Genomic DNA, 16,632 nt, shown 5'->3' with positions numbered 1-16,632 from the left:
GTAGAAAGAAGCAAGAGCTATGAAAAAGTGGGACCAGGAGGTATGACAGTAGGAACAAAAGGAAACAAAAGCCAACTTACAAAAATACAGATAAATAAAAAGGCCTTTAATCTTTGAATTTCTGGGCAAAGACTGAAAACTTGGTCTTGCCAGTCATAACTGAAGTTGTAAGCAAACAACATAAAGCCTCAGAATGAAGTGTAGGGAATGTATTAGAAGGAGGACTGGAAAGAGTATTTTCTGACAGATGTTTAAGCTCATTTCTGGAAAAACAAAGATCCTGGAAAAAAGAAAAAGCTTGAAAAAAAATTTAGTGTGTAAATGATTCATAACAACAGTTTAAAGACTGTTAAAAAGTAACAATTTCACAGTGGAAAAAGGGTATGGGAGTAGAACTGGGTTTATCAACAGATTGTCTGATGCCTGAGAAGAATGCATTGGTTTTCCAGAAGGAGTATCACACTGCAGAACACCACTGTGAGCAGGAAGAACTGTAATCAACTTACTTTTTGTCATCTGACAGGTCAATGTTGGTCCCAAACTTGATTGTTTTAAAAGGTCCTCTTCTCCTCCTCCCAGAGCTGCAAATATAAAAATATAATGTGAAATGGTGTAAAAAAAAACCCCAACCATTTAAAGCCAGCTACAGAATTATCACAGTCATACCACACTTACTTATCAGAAGACGTGGATTCATTATCTGAGTGGTCCTTGTGGTGACTCTTCTTCTCATTTTCCTCCTATAAAATCCAATTGTGGAAACATTTATATATAGAGAGATAGATATAAAAATATATGAAGTCATAACACGTTCATAGAGACAAGGAATTTTGTTTCAAGATGGTGGTACAATCTTTAAAATATTTGTACCTGAGATGTCACCATTACTGGTGAGAAAATGATTTTTTAAAGTTGTTAGTCAAAAGACACTGCAAAGCATTCTTTGTGAACACAAATCCAGTGAGACTCAGGCCACATAAACATTTCCGCTAGCCCGCATTACGCTTGTAAACGAGAAAGTTAGTTGCTTCATTATGCAGAGCAGAACATTCACTTTCCTTCAAAGTCAAGTCGTTATCCTAAGATGAGGTTAGGATGACTAATATTTGTAACATTAATTTTGTAAAATCCATTGTATAAAATCTTTTGAATTTTTCATAGCCACACGCTATTTTTAGTGCTGCAGTAGCTAGGGCCATGACTAGTGGAAAAAAAATCTAACCAATATTAAATGATGCCATTTGAAGTTTTTAGCACAGTGTGCTCAAAATCCTATTTCGAAAGACTTCTATTTTGGCAAGTGTATGGGCATGGAAGGGAAAAGAGTAAGACAAAAAAAAGAGGAAAGAACTGCCTGGAGGCTATCCAAAGCTCTCTAGCTTTGAATGGGATTGTTGTTAAATCTCAAAGTGCCCTATGTACCTTATTCATCCTATGAATGAAGGACAGAGAAACAAAAAGGAACCCAGTGATAATGGATTTATCAAATACTGCAAGACATGTTAGAAAAGCAATATAATGGCTGTTAGAGGAATAGAAAAAGAAAAAGAGGGGGAAAAAAAAAAAGATCACTTAGGCCAAGCCAAAAAGATTGTGTCTGTAGAAAGAAGAAACAAAGCTTTCATTTGAACACTGTGAAAAGTCACCTAAGGACAGGTCAAAGTAGCTTTAGGCAAAGGACACATGTAGACTTCCTGGTTTCCAAGGGAACAATGAAAACCATTGTTCTGAGAATGATTTTAGATATTGCAATTTTACTGTAAATTTATAATGGAGAGAAAAAAAAAATCAGAAAATTCTGCAGTTCAATTCTTGGTGCAAATCCAAAGCTGAGGCTTTCCTGCTGGCAAGATCAGTTATGTATGTTCTTAAATATGTATGTGTGTATATATATATATATATAAAATTCTTCAGACCCTTGGGGATGACGTACAAGAATCCAGTGCTGGTGCAACTGTCCAAGAGGCACCAGGAAACTCCAGTCAACATCCTACTTAAATTTACTACCACTGCAGAAGAAGCAGCACTCCATTTATGCCCCAAGCTTTTGATGACTCCAGTGCCCCCCACTTGGCAGTGATATTCCTGTTTCTTTTGTCATCCTGTGTCAATCATGCTCAAAACCTCATGAATATTTTATCTTCTCTTCAACTGCCAATTAACTTTGTCGTTTCTAATCCTTTCCTCTAATGCACAAAGTTTAAACATAGAATTTCTCTTTCCTTTCTTCTGAAATCACTGCTGTTTCTGTGTAAAGGCAGTGAAAACCGTTAGCAGTCAATTCCCAAATCAGTGTTTCCCTTATTTTCTTATTAACAGCTGCCCAAGTCTATCTTTTTCTGCCTTAGTTCCACCTTAGCCTGATCTTTTTATAGCACTAGATAACTTAAGCCTCTGAGGAATGCCCACAGCTAATTCCAAGGATTTCAAACATATGTCTAACAACGTCTGACCTAACTAGAAACTGTTATGTTTGGAACCCAACACAAACAAGTGCAAGTGCAAACTTCTAGGAATTCATATCCAAAGTAATTCAGTGTACCACGAGGAACAAAGTCTGACCTTAAAACGCGTGTTGAAATCAGAAGCGATACAAGTTAAAAAATAATGCATCAAGGTCACTCATTTAACATAAATGTTGACATTATTATATGAAAGCTTAAGTGAACAAGGCTTTAAATTCTGTATTACCTAGGAATTTTGTATTAATTTTCATATTAAGCATTTTGGAGGAACACTCTATATACCACTTGATCCTCTACTCAAAATAGATGATGTGAATTTTACCTGTGCTCTTCATGCTAATGGAAATGTCTCCTTCCCCTTAACAGTTTCCCTTTCTTTTCAATACCCATTAATAATTGGTTCCAGAGCTAGTATAAAGTTTGTGAATTGTAACTTAGATATTAACAATGGACTTACCCTTAAAGACTCCTGGAATGAGGAGGCCTGGTACTGTGCATATTTAGCAATTGTTGTATGAGATCTACTGCTTTCACAACGCCAGATTTTCTTTGTTCCAGTGGGGTCCCAGTTTTCATCTGCTGGCTGCAGTAGTTGTGTCCTTACTTCTACTATGTGTTCATTATTTGCTTCTACCAATGTCTTAGTAGAGAAGAGTCCCAGGTCTAATAGATATGAATAAAATTAATGAATAATAAAAACTTTCAAGAAAATTAATACTTAAAGCTATCTAAAGGTTTAAACTAAAGCATTTTTTTCCTTCAGCCTTCATAAGACACCCACCTATAGGTTAATAATTAACATTCATAATTAATACTCAGAAAGCTTTTTTGCACCTAACAGAACAAGCTTTGAAAATACTTGGCAGCTACTGCATGGACTACATTCCAAGAAATATTTCACATGCCTTGAGTAAACAACTCTGCAAACAATATTTACATTTATTACCAATGAAGTAATTTTCAGACCAGAGTTTTCTGGATGCATTTCCATCAGGTAGCACATTTTGCGCCAGCAAAATGCTATCTACAGAATTCAAAACATTGTATGCAATTGGCTTACAGATCACCAAATCTAAGCACAAAGATGAGCGGCTACAGTTTTCACAGGAAAAAAGTCTACCTGGGAGCTTCTATATCCACAGTTCAGATTTGCTCTATGCTCAAGCAAATCTGCTGGGTTTTGGTTTTGTTTTGAGATGAGCTAGATTAGAAACAGTAGTGAACTGAGAAATGTGACATTACCCCAATTACCTGGAACACAGAAGCAATAGAGTATTACAGAAATAAAATATCCACTTCGAAGAACTGAGTCTTCTTTTTAAAAACCCACAGATTTATTCTTTTTTCCCCCCAATGTGAAAGAAACCCATAAACCAAACTCACCTAATTTAAGCGCTCCAGCAAGGCCACGTATTACAGTAACAGGGTTGTTTGGATTTGTACAAAATTGATGTAAAGGTGGAAAGAAAGCATCTCGTTTATTTTCCAACTGCAAAATGGTAATGGAATATTACTTGTCAGATGAGTTTAGACTCCTTATTTGTAAAACAAGAGAGAATAATAATTCAAAAAAAGAGAACCAGCAGAAAGAAGATAGGGAGTTTTCTCCATTTCCCTGCACTGTGGGGCACGAACAACTACATCGTACAAGCCGTGCTGTGTTTAAAGCCTGAAATTAATTTGTTACCGCAATTTATTTCTTGGCACGAATTATTCCCCAGGTTGCTTCGGCTTTCACAACTCGAGTTTCCTACAGTTTATTGCTTTATCTGTCAGTAGCTTCCTACAATCCCTAAATCTACAGAACTCTCTGAAGAGCAAAATTATATATGAGCCTTTCTTCTCAGAAGTCAAAAAAGCCAGCTCTACAGATAATGTATACAAGAACCACTATAATTAGAAGGACTACTCTTACAGTATATCTCACCTGAAGCAGAAAGGTTGATTTTCTTATGCTTTTGTGCACCTATGACCCAAATTTTATACTACAGCCTCCCCCTCCTTTCTTTTTTTTAACTCCCCCCCCCCCCCCCCCCCCCCCCCCCCCCCCCGCTGCAAATCTTTTAAAATGCTAAGACATCAGTTCCAGTAAACAGAACACAATACAGAGTGCCCAAATACCGGGGCTCGCGCTGGCACATATACACAATGTGCTGAAGCATGGTAACTTAAACTAGCTGTGATGGACTTCGGATGAATTCTACTGTAGATGAGTTCAGATGCAACACCTGGACAACAGCTGGAAGCACTACTGCATCTCACACTCTTCCAACTTAATTTAGCTCTCAGGCAGACTGCATGTGTACTATCAAACCAAAGTGCTGCCTGCTTCTGGTTGCCAAACTGAGATGGCCTAAGCCAACTTGAGGTTTTCACACTGGCTGTATGGACATACTGTAATTTATTCTTTTGTTACAAAGGAAGTGGACATCCTGTAATTTATTCTTGCATTACTAAGGAAGTTAGTTCAAACTTTTCATAAAGCTATTATGGAACTTCACTTTCGGAACAGAAGAAAATACCCCTCTACTAAAACATGTCTTTCCCAAACGATATTTTGTTTCTAATGTCACCTCAACTTTCATTATTTCTTTACTACATTTTTAAGCAGGCTGATAGGAGAGCTTAGTTTAAGTACTTGCTCATTTACACCTAACCTGTCACTTGCAAAAAATGCACATACATATTTGAAATACTGTGCACTGTATTGAAGGAACTGTTTTGCTTATTTGGAGTATTAAAAAATAAACAGATTCTGAAGCTGTCTTTCCTCCTATTTTCTGACATTCTTAATTTGCAAGTACTTTAAGAGCCAAATCATGTCTCATTTTTCCTGCAGATACACTAGTTGTGAGAGCACTGATCTGAATTCAGATATGAATAGTCCACCTTTAACATAATTACATTATGTAATTCAGATATCCAAACAATTACAAAAAACAGTCAATGTACTTCTACCATTAGATTTACTTACATAAATACTAGGTGTAGGTGGATTCAGCTTGTCCTTTGGCAAGGGAGGGTATGGTGGAGGTGGTGGTCGTGGAGGTGGGCATTTATCCAATAGAATACTACTGTTAGATAAGCCATTTTTACCCAGATTCCTAAAAGGAAAGAAGAGCTGCCTCTGTCAATACTTGACAAATAAAATAAATACATATTGCTGTAATCTCTTCTGCAAAATAATGATGTATAAGGAGAAATTGTGATTTGAGATGCAAATAAAGCTCATACACGTTAATCAAGAATTTTCAGTGTAGAACTGGATGTCATTCAAAATCATTTCCATTTCGCCTGCCAAATCTGCAACATCAAAATCATTACTTTAAAATACAACCGTTTAAAATGTAATATGACTCATTTGACCACATTTAACTGAGAAAGCAGTTTTCAGCTGGAAATTAGAGAAGAACCTTATTAGGTTGGCACTGGATGGTGGATGATCAATTCATACCAGTGGAGATAAAGCAGTCCAGTAATGTTGTACATAGTATTGCAGCAGAGCAAAGTCTGAAAATGATGGTGCCCCAGCCAAAAAAACTGCTGAGTCAGAAAAGCTAACTAAACCTACACTAATGGTGAACTGAACCACCACCTATCCCTCTCTGGTTCACACATTTCCAAGCCAGAAGGAGCCACTGTTGCTTAATTCATTTGAGCAACAGTGAAAAGGACCTAAGGTGAGCAAGTTGCTGTGTCAATACCTGTATGCGTGGTTGAGTGAAAACCTCACTTACTGTCTTTGCAGCCTTCCTCTGGAGATTTTCAGATGTGGACAAGCTACTGTATGTGCATCAACTTTTCCTATAATGAATGGCCTTAAAAAAAAAACACCAATCTGCACTCTGAGCTTACTCTTCATTCAATTCCCAGTCACTAGCACCACCAGTACTCACTAACAAAACCAGCCCTTCAATTTTTGTTTGGTTAAAATTACTTAATTACTTTAAAATTCTTACAGCTACACATTATTAAACTCCTCCTTCCAACCTCACTTGATTCACTAGCTGTTGTCACCTCCTCTCAACACCTCACACAACAGGATGTTTCTAATGCATTTAGTCATACATCTTTATAAAAGTCAACAGTTACCAAAAAATTGCTCTTGTACCAACAATCCTCAGCAGAAAACAGCTGACTTAAATTAGATGAAACTCCCAGCAACAGAGCTTGCCCCTGAAACAGAGAAACTGTGCTACTGGCACTGAGAAACATCACAGAGCTGCATGCTGGCATGTGAGAGCACCCATTCAAATCAAGCTACACAAACTACAAATAAGATGGACTGGGGGCCTCAGATCAGATAACTGCCATAACAAACACTTTCAAGAAAATGAGCAAACATTTCACAACCCCCACGCTGAACCAAAGATGAGCATCCTGAGCAACTGGTGCTCATCACAACAAACAAGTCCGTCATTCAGTTCAAACCTTATGCCATCCTTCTAACTCAAACACTGCTCTCCCCTGACAGAAGATCAGAGCAATACAGGCAGAGACGTATTTAACAACTGTCTCCAAAGCAGGCCTGTCAAAACCGCACACACCCTTATTTCCTTGTGCTTAGGTGACTCTAATGCCAGAATAGATTTCATCTTCAAAGGAACCGAAAATGCGGAAGCTTTGATCAGGCATCATCAAACTTGGCAAAAAAATCACTGACCCTTGCTTAATGTGTGATGTAGCTCTTGCAAAGATGTGATTCCCACCACCACCAAAAACAAACCCCAAAACAAAACCACAGAAAAACCATAACAATACAAAATCACCATCACTCAAAAAACTACTATCAGCCATGGCTGCATGAATCTGAGATTCAGACCATCAATAAAAAGTGAAACTGTAATCTGATCAGCAGGTATTAGAAGTGGGTATTATCTTTGCATTAGCAAACTAAACAATAAAACTAAAAGCAAAGGCATAGTATTAAAAATCAAAGATGACACTAACAAAACACAGTTTGCATTGATTAAACAGAGTTTCTGAGGCAGGGAGGTTAAGAAGCACTGAAGATAAAGGGATGTTGCTCATAATTAGCATGACTTAAGTTACTGTAGTCGCAACAAGATAATCACCACAGCAATGGCTCAGTAAAGCCAAGGTACATGGGGTCTTCATGGAGGGAGAACTGTAGAGAAAGAAGAAATTCCTGTATGCTTAGAGAAACTACAGGTGTGAAAAAGGCAAAGGAAACAGAAAAGAAAGAAGACAGTACAGAGGGAAAGATCAGATGAACAGGTCTCTCTTAAATCCAGCACTTGAAGCTGATACTGCCAAACGTATGCCACAGTTTCCTATTCAGTTACTAAAACCCTCTGTGGAAATGTCAAGAGAGGAAAGGGGCCAAAGAAAAGCAAAGCTGAAAGAGAAATGCCCGTAGTGGCACAGGAAACAGATGGGTAGAATATCTGACATTGTCCTTAACAGACCAGTTTCACTTGGTTTTATATTTGTTTTAAACCATGAATGAGAATTATTTACTATTAACAACACTGCAAGAGATCTATTAAAGAATAATGCTGTAATCCATGGAGTGCAAAACAAAGCAACTAAAATTATGAAAAACACCTCTGAAGTATTAAAAGTATTTGCTACTGGCACTGGAAATGAAGCAGTGAGGGAGTATCCATTGCTGGCTTCTCCACCTCTGTAAATGCAGAATTCTGGCCAGTGCAAGGAACGCCAAAGATTCTTTCTGACCACAGCAACTGTGAGGAAAACCTCACACGTTTCAAGACTGTTTTTTGTGAGAGAACCCCAAGGATAATTTAGGCCCTGAAAAGAAACTGGATACCCAAGCAGTCACCTGCAACACCATGACGGAGGACTGAAGAGAAGGACAGGTTTCATTCATTTAAAGTGACTTTCTAGAGGGAACTGGTTTTTCACAGCCTGTGCAGGCAGAAGAACACCCTACATTTCCAGAGCAGAACGAGAAGGCAGAAGCAGCTGTAAGTCTCATAAAGGTAAGGACAGGGGTCCACACTGTAATGCTGTCCTGAGCCAAAGCTCTAGCTCCCAGTTCACTCAAATTTGCTTAATGGGTAAAATCAACAGCTCATGAAACTGCTGTACCCTGAGGACCAAACTCAAACTGTGATGCCTGTAAGTGACACCAACCACTATGGATGCAATAGGTGTCTGGATTTCATGTAATTAAGGGATCTCTTGAATAATCACCAGATTCATTAAAATACCCTTTCCCCCGTTCTACTGCTTTCTAGGATACATTTCCACACCTTGTAAAAACAGTTTACAACCTTCAGCCTTAGAGAACAACTTCCCTACTGGCTGCACAAAACCGCACAGTTAACCAGAGGCAGAGGTGTGACCCAGTTTGCTCCACAACAGTCCTCTTCATTATGTAGCACTCACTCTCTAGTCTGTGCATTTAGCAAATACTGACATGAAAAATTCACTGTTATCACGGGATTTCTTGACAATAGGAGGCTGATGGTTTAGCCTGAGATGATGCCTTCACCAACATAGCAAATTTCTTCCCTCAACTTCTCACTGCATGTGAACCCGCCCAGCAGTTTGTTATGCACCTGGGATGCCCCAGCCTCATGGAAGATGAAGTCCAGCTGATACAGCCTTGAAGACTTCCCTATCAGAGACCTACTTGGCTATAAAAAAAACAATCAAACCAACCAACCAACCAAAACCCCACAAGACCAAATGTGATCTCAAGACAGTATTACTGAAACATCTACAGTTACATGAGACTTACCAAGTAGCTGCCATACACTGTACAGGTACTGTACTGATTGGATCATCTTAGCTGACTAAAACAGATACCATTCAAGATTAAAGCCAACTACACTATAGATCTGTATCCATTTCAACTCTATTTTATTATATAAACTCTCAGCTAAGAGAACCAAGAATTATTTACCATGATGTAATATTCTTTAATTTAAAAGAATTAATCACCTCAAAAATGTTATTTCACTCGAGCCTAAAATCAGACTGAAAGGATTATATCTATTCCTCAGAAAGTGGCTCAAGACCTCTGGAACTTAATTCTGTTTTCCAAAGACTATATTAAAAACAGACAAACAAAAAATCTGTATGAATGATAAAACAGTTCCCAGGCCTGCTCCTTCAGAGCTCACAGATGTATGTTATCTTGACCCCTGGCTTTAAAATGCCACATTTCTCCTTGACTATGAAGAAGCCAGAAAGTGTGTCATGATGTGAACATTCTATCTGTCTTTTTCCCAAGCACAGAACAAAAATATTTACTGAGCTCTCTTGCCTGTATTGACTATTCTAATCGTTCCATGCAATCATTAAGCGTTAGTTTGGTTTTTTTCCATTCTTGTTATCATGTCCAAAATTTCATTTCTGAGCTTTCTAGAACTCTTAGCTTCATTCCTTTTAAAAATATTTGCCCTTTTTGTTTCCAATTAGGCGGCTTAGACCTTTTGATTACAATGAAAAGTTCCTAAACAATTTCCAGTTATATACACATCTGGATTTTAAGTACACTTCACAGGCCAAAACAGAATGAAGTTACAAACAGTTGCACTTACTTAATCAGTTATTTTTGCTGTGAATTGGTCTGAGTGAGTTACAATTTGAGGATTAGCTGCATGAGGATGAAGTTTTACTGCTCCAGAGATTTCAGTTATTTTGAAGAACAAAATGAACACGCTCCGTTCCCCAAACAGAAATCACATTCCCCAGGACTGTAAGGAACTGTGAATTATGTGGTAGTCTACCTCAAATCTGTCAGAGTTAATTTACAAAGGAGAATGACCAAAACGTTTTTAGATTGTGTCTGCAGAATTAATCAGTTGAAGGATTGGGATGCAGAGTATTGACTCGATCCAGTCCTTCCTTAACAATTAGTGGACACAACTGCTTTTGTATTACAAGGTACTACAAAAGCACAGGAAAAATATTTGTCACCCATCACCCTGGGAAGAAGATGGTTACTCACAATGCCTAACTTGGGCTCTCAAAGGTTAACACTTCCCCAAGGCGCTTCTATAGGCAACCCAGAGAGCTGAGCTCTCAAAAGGGAATATGAAGAAATCAACATTACGTTATGGTTAAATGCAAGTAGTGCCAGATAATTATACAACCCGTTTATCACGCAATTCCCTACCCCAGCCTTTCACAACCAGGTACTCCTTGGCAATACTCCCAGGGATCTTTTGCTTTTCTTTTTTTTCAATCTACAGGAGATTCTGCAATACAGTTGTGGATTTTCTCATTATGCAAATACAGTTCTAATAATTTTTGAAATCTGTTCTGGTTTTGACCTCAATAATACAGGCTGGCAGTGATTTTCATAGGTTAATTATATGCTATGCAAGAAGCAATGTTCCTTTTTTTTCTTTTCTTAATGACTTCTACATCTTTCCTATTTCATTTGCTAATCACCTTGTTCTTAGGCTGTAAGACAACAGAATCACATTAATGACTTATGTAAGGAAAGCATTATAACAAGAGGTACCAAACACTGGGGATTTTTTTACGCTTGTCTAACCACTAAACTAGAAATCTTTCCTGTGGGTTTTTTTACTTCCAGATAATTCTGCTTCCCATCTGCAGATTTCTGTATTTGTCTTTTCAGACAAAACACATCCTACTCTAAGAAAGGTTTAGTTTGTTTCAAATTTTATTCTAAACTTTTGCTATGGTGAAGTCGACTTGCCAGAAGTAATATGCCTTTAGAGCAAGTGAACAATTCTGCCTTCAAGCCCAAAATGTCCTTTGCTTAGGGACAAAGCAACCTCCCAATAAAATATGAACTGCTTTTGTTAGTTTTGTTTTTAAGAACAAAACACAAACTTAATCCAGTTCCTCTCTCCACAAAGTACTTCCACTCAAACAGATTTAGGGTCTTTGCCTCTCCTCTGCAGAGTTCCCAAATCAGTGTGTCACTTACTATCTTTACAAAGCAGGCTTAATTGCCAGGGAGCAGGACCTTAAGAAAACCAGCCCATTTATTTCTGCCCCCTGCCCCATGCTTCAGCACAGAGCCCACTGAGCAACAGGATGCCTGTCCACTTTAGCCTCTGCCTTCCTTTTCTCACTCCTCCTCATAAAGCTCATTTCCTATGCTTGTGTACCTGCTGCCCATTTATAAGATCCTTTTCCAGACTGATTAACCTAGACCATCTTCATTTTGCTGTCCTGTACTCCTATCACTTCACAAAGTCCCTCGAGAGGCAGCTAGTATCTCCTGGTTTCCTGTCACTTTCTTTTCTCAAAGGATTGCTCTCTACTCTTACCCTTTGCACATCAAGCACAAAGAACTATAAAGAAAAGCATGTTAGCCCCTTTTAACACGCATTACTATAGAGTCTGTACTTCTCACTTCCTTTCCTCAGTTAAGCCAAATTGGTAAAGCTTTCAAATTCAGAAATGCCTTAAGTATTTTCATATTAGTCATTTCATCTATCACCATAAATATGGCAACAGCAACTTTCAACTGACATGAATTTGCCCAGTTAACCCAGCTGTGCTCTTCAGAATTGTTTGAGGACTTCTTTAGAGACTTCTGTAAGTAATTATCAAACAAGTTTTATTTTGAGCTTTGTCTGTTCTTTCCAGGCTGTGAACAAGCTTTAATAAATAATGACTACAACTAACAACAAGCAACAAAAAAACTAAGCACTTTTATTTCTGAGAAACAAAACAAGTAAACTCAGGAACTTCTCTACACTGCTTAAAGACTTGACCTCATGTCAGTTTTAGAAAGGGCAAGTGATGGAGCCTCTTAGCTGAGACGTATACTGAATTTGTAACTTTAATTAGTTGCACCAGTTGAAGCAGAGCTAGAGTTCAGCAGAAAAAAAACCAGCCTGGGTGTTAAATCTCAAGTCTTATGGTAACATTTCATGAATTCTCCTTTCAGAAGGCCTGCTCAGAGGTAAAAGATACTTAAATTTCTAAAGTACAGAAAAGAGCTTTACTTAAGATTTTTCAAGGAGACCTGATAAACAACTAGACAAAGCAGCACACTCTTACTCCCACAGATTAACAATGGTCTTGTCTAATAACAAACCCAGAGCAATTATTCCTAGCATATTCTCTTCTTCTAATCACACAGTTTTCACTTACACTCAAAATTACTTGGGTTTTGTTTTTAATTACCTCAACAGGGGATTTTCTCTAGGAATGGAAGGAAAGCTAATTAATTTAATAGTACAGTCTTTTATCTGTTATTTTGCTCAGAGGCTTAAAGAAATTTAGACAGTATACCAAGCATTATAATTTACTTCTTTTCTAACCACTTCAAAATTTACTGTTGCAATCAGTTTTATTGGTAGGGAAGACTAACCAAATCATACTTACACATCCCAGAATCACCTTCTCAATTCTCTTTCACCTGTATACCCCAACAGCAGTTTAACAAGATGAGGACATTTGTTACTCTACTGTTCCACAGCACAGCATCTTAATGAGATTTGCAGATATTAGTCAATAGCTCAGCTACTGCATTTCTAAATTCCTTGTAGCTTTTCAATGAATATTGTCTAGCCCTTCAAGGGAAGCTCCTTGTAAAGTATCTATTGCTATGCCAGCACCTCCAGTTTGACCCCCATCTCAGCCACCTAAACAACCTCATTCCAGTGCATGAATAGAACAGCTCTCTGTTAAATATTTCCTCAACATTCTCAGAGGAAGATGGATATAAGGCAACTCTTTAGCCTCTGCAGTGATCTTGCCCTACTTAAATGCTCACTTCAGTCTTTTGCAAACCAAAACATGGTTACCAAGTCTGCTCCCTACGGATTAGACAAACTATCCACATGTAACAAAACAAAATAATCACATGGAGTTTTCCATGTGGTGTTTTGATTTTATGATATAAACACTTGTCTATATAAAGCACAATTACTATCTCCCAGCATTTTGGTTATGCCTACTTCAATTTTGATTTTACTGTAATGCATTATTTTTGAATGCCTTCTCTAAGAACTGCTTTTACTTTAAGAAACACCAAACCTCCATGTCTCTCATGTTTCTTTCATCTTAAGTACAAGCAAAATTCTCGTAACAATAACAAGTGAGGTTTTTGGCTGTTAGCATGACCATGCTGCTTCCTGAAAACAATCCCTTGTGTAAGGTGAGGAACTTCATCATACCACGGTTCACTATCCTGTAAGAGGTCAACTATAGTTACATTGTGAACCAACTCTTGTGCATTTCTGAATTTTGCATTTCTTAAATTTGAATCAAATTTCTTAATTTCAGCTCTTTTATGCTCTGAGCACAAACAAAACAGTAGGGTTTAAAAGATATAAAGAATGGTTTCTCTTTGGTAAGACTTCTGGTTTAGATCTGTTTGCATTTGAAAACAAGGTTATTTAACAAGGAGACTTCTGAGGAATTTCAATGTGACGAGTAACACAAACATTCTGGTTTTCAAGTAAGCATATAGTAAACACAGACAAATGCAGAACAATGAGGAGGAAAACAAACATGATTCATTTAGAGATTCACCTGAAAAAAACCCCAAGTTATAGCCATCTGCTTTTACCTGCTGAAATGTCTTTTTTACCTCAAGAGCATACCATCAGGACAATAGGGCAACAGACAGTATCACCCAAGTACTGTCAGACAGCAAGAATAATATGCCAGAAGATAAAAGATATAGAGATGAAGCCAGAATGTCTTTCAGAACATATCAAATGAAACAAGGTTTGTATGTAACAACTGGCAAATATTAATAGATACACTGAAAATCCAATCCCGCATAGCTCAAATATACAAAAACTAGTACTACAAGAGAGCCTCCTCTCCCCCCGTGCATGAAGTTTATTCTAGCACGTGCTTGGGTTTTCATTTCTTTGGGTTTCGTTTGTTGGGGATTTTTTGGTATGTGTGTGTGGATTTTTGTTTATTTGTTTGGTTTTGTTAATTTTGGGGGTTTATGTAGGAAAAAAAAACAAACAACCAAGTAATTATTTTCAGGGTTTTTTTTTGGTCACACATTCACTTTTGTACCTTGAGATACTGCACTTACAAGACAGCATCCAAATGTAATCAGCACTATAAAAAGTGCTGTTTAAGAGTCAGTATTTCGTAATTAGAGTCCCCGAATACTGTGAGAAACCTTTATATGCAATTTAAAACAGAACTTTATCCCACTGAGTAAGCTAAAGAAAACACAGTGGCAGTATTCTGGGCACACAAAAAGTAAGCTTGACATGCAGACCATGGCGAAGATCAACAGGTTCTGGCCATGCTTAACCCTCATCATTCCTGCACTAAATTTGAAAGATCAAGTGTGTCAATCAATAGCCTTTGGCAGGTAGATTTGCACTGCTTCTCCTCAGGCAAGGCTCAGTGAGGACCTCAGTAGACAGCATCGGGCCACGCTGCGCTGTGCCAGTGACTTGCCAAAGCCTGCTGCCGGCACATAGCTCCTCAGTTCCAAGCGCCAGAGGAGCAGCCCTGTGCTGCTGCAGCCTGGGTCACATTTGCTTAGAAAAGCCCCTGCATACATTTCTGTGTCTCTCACAACATTTTTAAAAGTAGAATAAAGACAGAAAAATACCTTTATTATCCTTTTTTACTTTAGAAATCAACTATCCCTCCTCTATCAGTGAGCACAAAAGCAATGACTTGCACTAAAAGCTGGTAAAGACACTTCATAGAATGTTTTGCTACTGAAGACAAACTGCAGATTTCCCCTGTGAAGAGCTTGATAAAGAGTGTACTAAAACAATCAAAATGCAACTTATGACTCTTACTGTCTCAAGAAGGATTTCTGAATGCAACTTTCTGCCAAGCAAATGTTAAAGACAGAGATCAGCTAAACTTCAAGAAAGAAAGTCTATAACCATTTCTTTGAAGTCTATTGGCAATGCACTCGTCCTAACACCAGACATTGAAGTGATTTTTATACTGCTACAGCAAAAACACATGCATGGGCCCAGTTTAAAAAACCACAACCAAAACCAAACAAAACCCCTGTTAAACTCTTCATTTTTATGAAGGTAATAGGTGTAGGAAATGCACCTGAAAAAGGAACATTTTAACACTTGATATTGGAAAGATGGCAAAAGCTCCCTATAGATTTTTTTGTCTTCTAGGAAGATTTGTCTTTGTAACCAATACTTACAGACCACTACACAATGATCAGTATTGAACATCAAACCCCAGTACAGTAGAAACTAATAACCTTCAGTCACAGTGACAGATGCAGGGTTTTTTTTGTATTAAATGATTTATGTAGTGCAGTGAAAGAAGGATAAAAACATGCTTTTATCACCTTTTTTAACATCAAACCCAGTAATACTTAAAAGCACCACATGTGCTATATGAGCCCGAAGAAAATGTTTTGGAGTCAAGTACATTGAGATGGAGAAAATTCTGACACCAGAAAAAATACAGATAACTTTTCAAGTCAAAGAACTGCAAACACAGCTTACAAATAGCACAGTACAAACCAAAACACTAACAATGTGCTTATGATTATAGGGACTTCTGTTAACTTTAAAGGCATCTTACGTTAACTTTTACACAAATGGCAACAATTGCAAGACATGGATACAGAAATTATCATGCTCTCAATGACCATTTCGATTTTGTAGTATGTTGGTATTTCACATAATATTCTTTTGAGAGAGAAGGTAAATCGCTCCAAAGACTACCTAGATAATCTAAGGACTTGAGAGAGTATGTGAGCAGTAAGTTAGAATTTGCAAAGCTAGCTACTATCTGATAGGCTCCCTGCTACCACATGTAAGCCTGAGCTCAACCGGCCCTTGAAGGACAGTTAACTACTTTCAAAAAGCTTTGGCTAAGCTGTGCCTAGTGGAGTCCGTTCTGCTTTCAAGTGAATAAACTATGTATAATGTGTATTAAGACTGCTAACATGGTGCACCAATACCAGACAGTTACATAAAGTAAACACAAGAGTGTACAATTAACTAGCTTTCCTGTGTCGTTTCAGTATACAGCAACATAAAGCTGCCTACTTGAGGACAGCTGACAGAATGTCTCAAACTTGTCTACGTAACTAAAATCATACTTCTGCCTCCCTGTACATTCATTCTTCACAGACACTCCAAGGTACCTATATACTCCAAACTTTCATAAAGCAACCTTCACCCTTGTAAGTAAAGACAAACCTGGAAGTATTGCTGCCAGCTTCAATGGAAAAGTAAGCCACTGAAGTACTTTTCTGTTGCCATCACGT

At 37.8% G+C, this 16,632-nt stretch overlaps 1 protein-coding gene across 15 annotated transcripts in view; it reads right to left on the bottom strand.

Annotated features, from left to right (window-relative positions):
* KDM6A (lysine demethylase 6A) overlaps positions 1-16,632 on the bottom strand; it is a 168,075-nt gene that overhangs the window by 17,485 nt on the left and 133,958 nt on the right. For all 15 annotated transcript variants that reach the window (XM_068155131.1, XM_068155136.1, XM_068155135.1 and 12 more), the window contains 5 exons: positions 5,440-5,569; positions 3,849-3,954; positions 2,923-3,128; positions 676-740; positions 507-581 (listed from right to left, as the gene is read on the bottom strand). In XM_068155131.1, coding sequence (XP_068011232.1) covers positions 507-581; positions 676-740; positions 2,923-3,128; positions 3,849-3,954; positions 5,440-5,569 — 582 coding nt within the window. The remainder of the gene's footprint in view (positions 1-506; positions 582-675; positions 741-2,922; positions 3,129-3,848; positions 3,955-5,439; positions 5,570-16,632) is intronic.

Source organism: Melanerpes formicivorus, unplaced genomic scaffold (assembly GCF_026170545.1).
Source record: "Melanerpes formicivorus ecotype bairdi unplaced genomic scaffold, bMelFor1.0.p_v2 SCAF_30, whole genome shotgun sequence".
In the NCBI taxonomy this organism is placed as follows: Eukaryota; Metazoa; Chordata; class Aves; order Piciformes; family Picidae; genus Melanerpes; species Melanerpes formicivorus.
Note: the sequence above shows the minus strand (reverse complement) of the source record. Positions and strands in the feature narration are given on the sequence as shown.